This window comes from Citrus clementina, unplaced genomic scaffold (assembly GCF_000493195.1).
Source record: "Citrus clementina cultivar Clemenules unplaced genomic scaffold, Citrus_clementina_v1.0 scaffold_8, whole genome shotgun sequence".
Lineage (NCBI taxonomy): Eukaryota > Viridiplantae > Streptophyta > Magnoliopsida > Sapindales > Rutaceae > Citrus > Citrus x clementina.
The window spans coordinates 19,536,688-19,540,602 of NW_006262022.1; the positions used below are offsets into that span (position 1 = coordinate 19,536,688).

The following is a 3,915-nucleotide window of genomic DNA, read 5'->3' on the forward strand; positions in this document are numbered from 1 at the left end:
AAGCTGTTACATTAAAAGACTCTATAATGTATACACAAGAACTAGCTTATTAGACATTAATTAGTTAAAAGAATCATATACTAATGGCATTTCCATTAGTGCAAACTCAATGCTTGAGATTTTATTCCTTACTATTTTAGGATGAATTATATCTATCCAAGATGCAGCTTCCTGGTGTGTTAGTGACTAATAATGTTGGGGGTTATTGTTGCACATGTAGCATCATCATAAAATTTCTTGCTCGACCTGCTGCCACTTTGTTCCCTGCATATAAAAGTTATCAATTCGTCGGTCGTGTGATTAGGAAGCAAACAACAGACACACCTCACTGAAAACGATAAATTATTTAAACAAATCATGTGACACAACCATATTTAAAAATTTCAAAAAAAAAAAAAAAGTAAGACGTACGTAAAGTTTAAAATTTATTCTTTTATTTTAAAAAAAATTAAATTTGAGTTATCAGTTAAATAGAGATATTTGAAGACCACTTGCCGATCTTATGGGATTATGACGTAAATATTGATTATGAAGCGAAATGGGGTATCAAATATTTTCGGTAGATATTATGTCACTATTTTGAAAATGGTCAATTTTGATTCAAGCTTAATATCTTATCCTTAATGGGTCCATGTGCTGAGGTAATGAATAGAACAAATAAAGCAACATCGATTTGCATGATGTTGACAGCCACCGCCCCCCACCAACAGCTGATGACGTTTGCACACATTTTCAACTTGAAACCTGAATTTTTTTTTTTTTTTTTTTCAAATTAGATGTTTGCGGTTAACATAATGCAGCAACACTGCAACAGCAACAGAAGAAGGCTGATGCTGCAGGTTCTCTTTTGGGAAAAGAGAGAAAAAGATACAGACAAAGAACGATAGATGTGTTTTCGAACCAAAGACAAAACTAATGCTGATTACATATGTGTGAAAGGGTGCCTAAAGATAGTGTATGATCTATCTGGGGGCGGTTTCTTTTCTTGATAGAAACCAATATGGACTTTTGTCAAGCTGAAGACAAGAAGAATTTTTTTTTCTTTCTTTCTGGACAGATTCAAATGCATGATTGCAATGGACATACAGAAAGTTGGAGACCCTTTATCATCATATATCTTTTATAAAAGAAATATCAACCCTTGTATCGTTGAAGTGTCCAGTTGTTGCATGTATGAAACTGAACTTTGATGACAGGTTTGCTGCCATTAAAATATAATTTTTCGGTGAAAGAATCCGAATTCTCTGCCGTGTGATTTGAAGACTTTCGGCTGGCTGCCTTTGAGCACCAGCTGTTGATGATTGTGTGAGGAAATATTAAACAAAATAGGTTTGGTATACCAAAAAAAGAAGCTGTTTTGAGTAACAGAATTATATTGTTCGTTGAAATTGGTGTTTCTGACTCTTTGACCAAACAAAAAGGAATTTCAATACCTTACCTACATCTCTACTGGCATATGAATAATATGTATATTAATTAGTAATTTTGTTATCTATTCTTCTGTGGTCTCTAGCTCCCCCTCCTCAGTTAGACGATTTCTCGAGCTTTTATGCATAGATTAAATATGCTATAACATAGATCAGAAGACTCAAGCATACTGGCAAAATCTGCAACAAAAAACACATTGGATATGCATTAGATGTATTATTAGTAAATCAAGAACAATAAAAAAAAGACTGTAAAGAGATTATATGAGAGATTAACTACCTTAATCTTGGGTGATGCTGAAGAATAGTCCATTTCTGGAAGATACCCTTTTATTCCAATGTTATAAACTGGGTTACCATTAGGATAATAGAGTCCATAATTTCTCTCTGACGTCGGACCGGGCTTCAAATTCTCATTAAAAAGTGCAAAAAAATAGACGTCAACAGGAACTGATGGTTTTCCAGGGGTGCCTTGCTTCTGCTGTATCCTTTTCAGCAAGTTCCCATTGTACAATTCTGCATTCTCCACCGTAGCTCCAGCTTCGTTTTCATCTCCCTTAGACGGCCACCCTGTCTCCGAAATCCTAACCTCGATATCCGTGTGCCCCATTGCTTTCATTGCCGAATAAACAGCGTCAATTTGGGCATACAACATGTTGTCATATTTCAAATTGGTAATTGGATCCGTCGTCCCTTGGTTAGGCTGGAACAGCACGTAGTCTAATGGAACCTGATTTGGGCTGTCCTTGTATGCAAAATAAGGATAAGCATTGATCAAGAAAGGTGACTTGACCTGAGAGTGAAAGCTGAGAATCGGTTGAATATATACGGCAAGATCTTGCCGGAAAGATCCAGCTGAAGGCGGAAAAGAGTTGGCTAGGATGTCGAGTGAATGCGCGGATGTGACAATAACTTGCTTATCAAGGCCAAGATCAACGAGCGTTTTATACACCGTTTGCATCGCTGGGAGGAGATACGAGTAGAGCTTGGTGTCCTCACCTTTGAACACTTCATTGCCTACTAGTATGCAAGTGATTCTTGTCTGAGGCAGATGGGGCTGAAGTCGCTGTTGGATCCAACTCTGTGCCTTGGCCGGATCAGTCATGTTTTCGAGGTACTCGTTGCCTAGGCCAATGATGAAGTCTACGTTACTGTTGGAGAATGCCGAGAGGACGACGGGATCTGTGTCGTAGAGTTTAACTCTGCTGATGTTGAGAGATCTTAAGAGGACGGAGACTCGGGATGGGGATGGCAGATTGTTTGCTATCTGGCCATAGTTAATTCCAACTCCCGGAAGGCCTTGGATTCTGGGTACTGAATCTGAAAACAGAGTGAAAAAACAGAGTATAAAAACAGAGCAATAAAGCAGAACAAGGGGGAAAAATTTTGATAGTGAATTTGTAATGAAAAAATAAATAAATAATTCTATTCAGATGTCCCATATTATTATTTAAAAACTGAACCAAAAAATAAATTGATTGAATTCCTGATATTCACAAAAGAATTAAAATACGAATAAACATATTATACAGCATGCATACTAACATAGAATTCAAAAAGAAGAAGGTAATGTTCCAATTCCTAGAAATTGATAAGAATCTAAAGTTTCAAGCAAAAAGTTGAGAGCATGAAAAGGAAATTTCAATATCAGATATTTGAAATTGGCAAAAACGAGGAGCAAGATGAATAGAAACTAATTACTAAACTCAGCCATATTCTTGAAGGTATATTTTAAAAAGAATTTCAGAATCAAAATTTTGATAATTCCATCCATGAAACATTAGAGAATAGCCCAACCCAGAAACAGTGTGTCAAAACTCTCATTCTTTCCCCTTTATTTTTTTTTTTTTGATTCCGTAATATTTTTCTCACCAACCAAACAGAGCAAAGCAAAGCAGAACAGAGGGGAACGAACCTGAAAGAATGAGAAAGAAGAGAGAGAGTTTAACGATGGAACTGAAGCTGAAGCTGCCCATTATTGATCTGATGATTTTGGCAGCCAAGCGAAGCAAATTGCACCTTTAAACACTATTTTATTTCAGACACCGGCCTATAAACTAACTATGTTTCTAATATCTCTCTGCTTTTTATAGAGAAGCTGCAGTTACTGTATAACCTCTGTTTTGTCTTATATCGTATTACCGCACGCTCTGTCGTTTTTTAAAGTTTTGACTTTTTTTTATTTTATTTTTTGAGTTGCCTATGTGGATTTCAATAATATTAGAAATTTTAATACATAAGTTTCAATTTAAATTCCAATACTACGTGTCTCTCATTTATTAAAGAATAGATTTTATAGATTATAAAATAATTTAATTATGATCTAATAAATAAATACCACACCAATTAAAATTCAAATTAGGATACCTATAAATATTGTTACTTGTTTAAAGCAGATTTCCTTTTTCTTAAATACGCTTTTCCCAATTTGAAAAAAAAAAAATTTGTCGAATGAAGAATACAATTTGTACACTATTTTGTTCGATTT

The 3,915-nt window shown here is 35.1% G+C and overlaps 1 protein-coding gene across 1 annotated transcript; it reads right to left on the bottom strand.

Moving 5' to 3' along the window:
• Window positions 1-871: 871 nt before the first annotated feature.
• Window positions 872-3,496, bottom strand: LOC18034912 (glucan endo-1,3-beta-glucosidase 14). The gene is made up of 3 exons (XM_006424175.2): window positions 3,343-3,496; window positions 1,708-2,747; window positions 872-1,607 (listed from the first exon to the last, which is right to left on the bottom strand). Exons 1-3 carry the CDS (start codon window positions 3,401-3,403, stop codon window positions 1,548-1,550), a joined length of 1,161 nt encoding a protein of 386 aa, XP_006424238.1. The 5' UTR covers window positions 3,404-3,496; the 3' UTR covers window positions 872-1,547.
• Between the last annotated feature and the right edge of the window lie 419 nt (window positions 3,497-3,915).

Bases quoted from the DNA above. Each gene is read 5' to 3' on its own strand.
- LOC18034912 (XM_006424175.2), bottom strand. From the start codon at position 3,403: ATGGGCAGCTTCAGCTTCAGTTCCATCGTTAAACTCTCTCTCTTCTTT. The intron at 2,748-3,342 runs GTTCGTTCCCCT...CTCTGTTTTCAG, and splicing joins CTTCTTTCTCATTCTTTCAG to ATTCAGTACCCAGAATCCAA. The intron at 1,608-1,707 runs GTAGTTAATCTC...TTTTTGTTGCAG, and splicing joins CAGCATCACCCAAGATTAAG to ATTTTGCCAGTATGCTTGAG.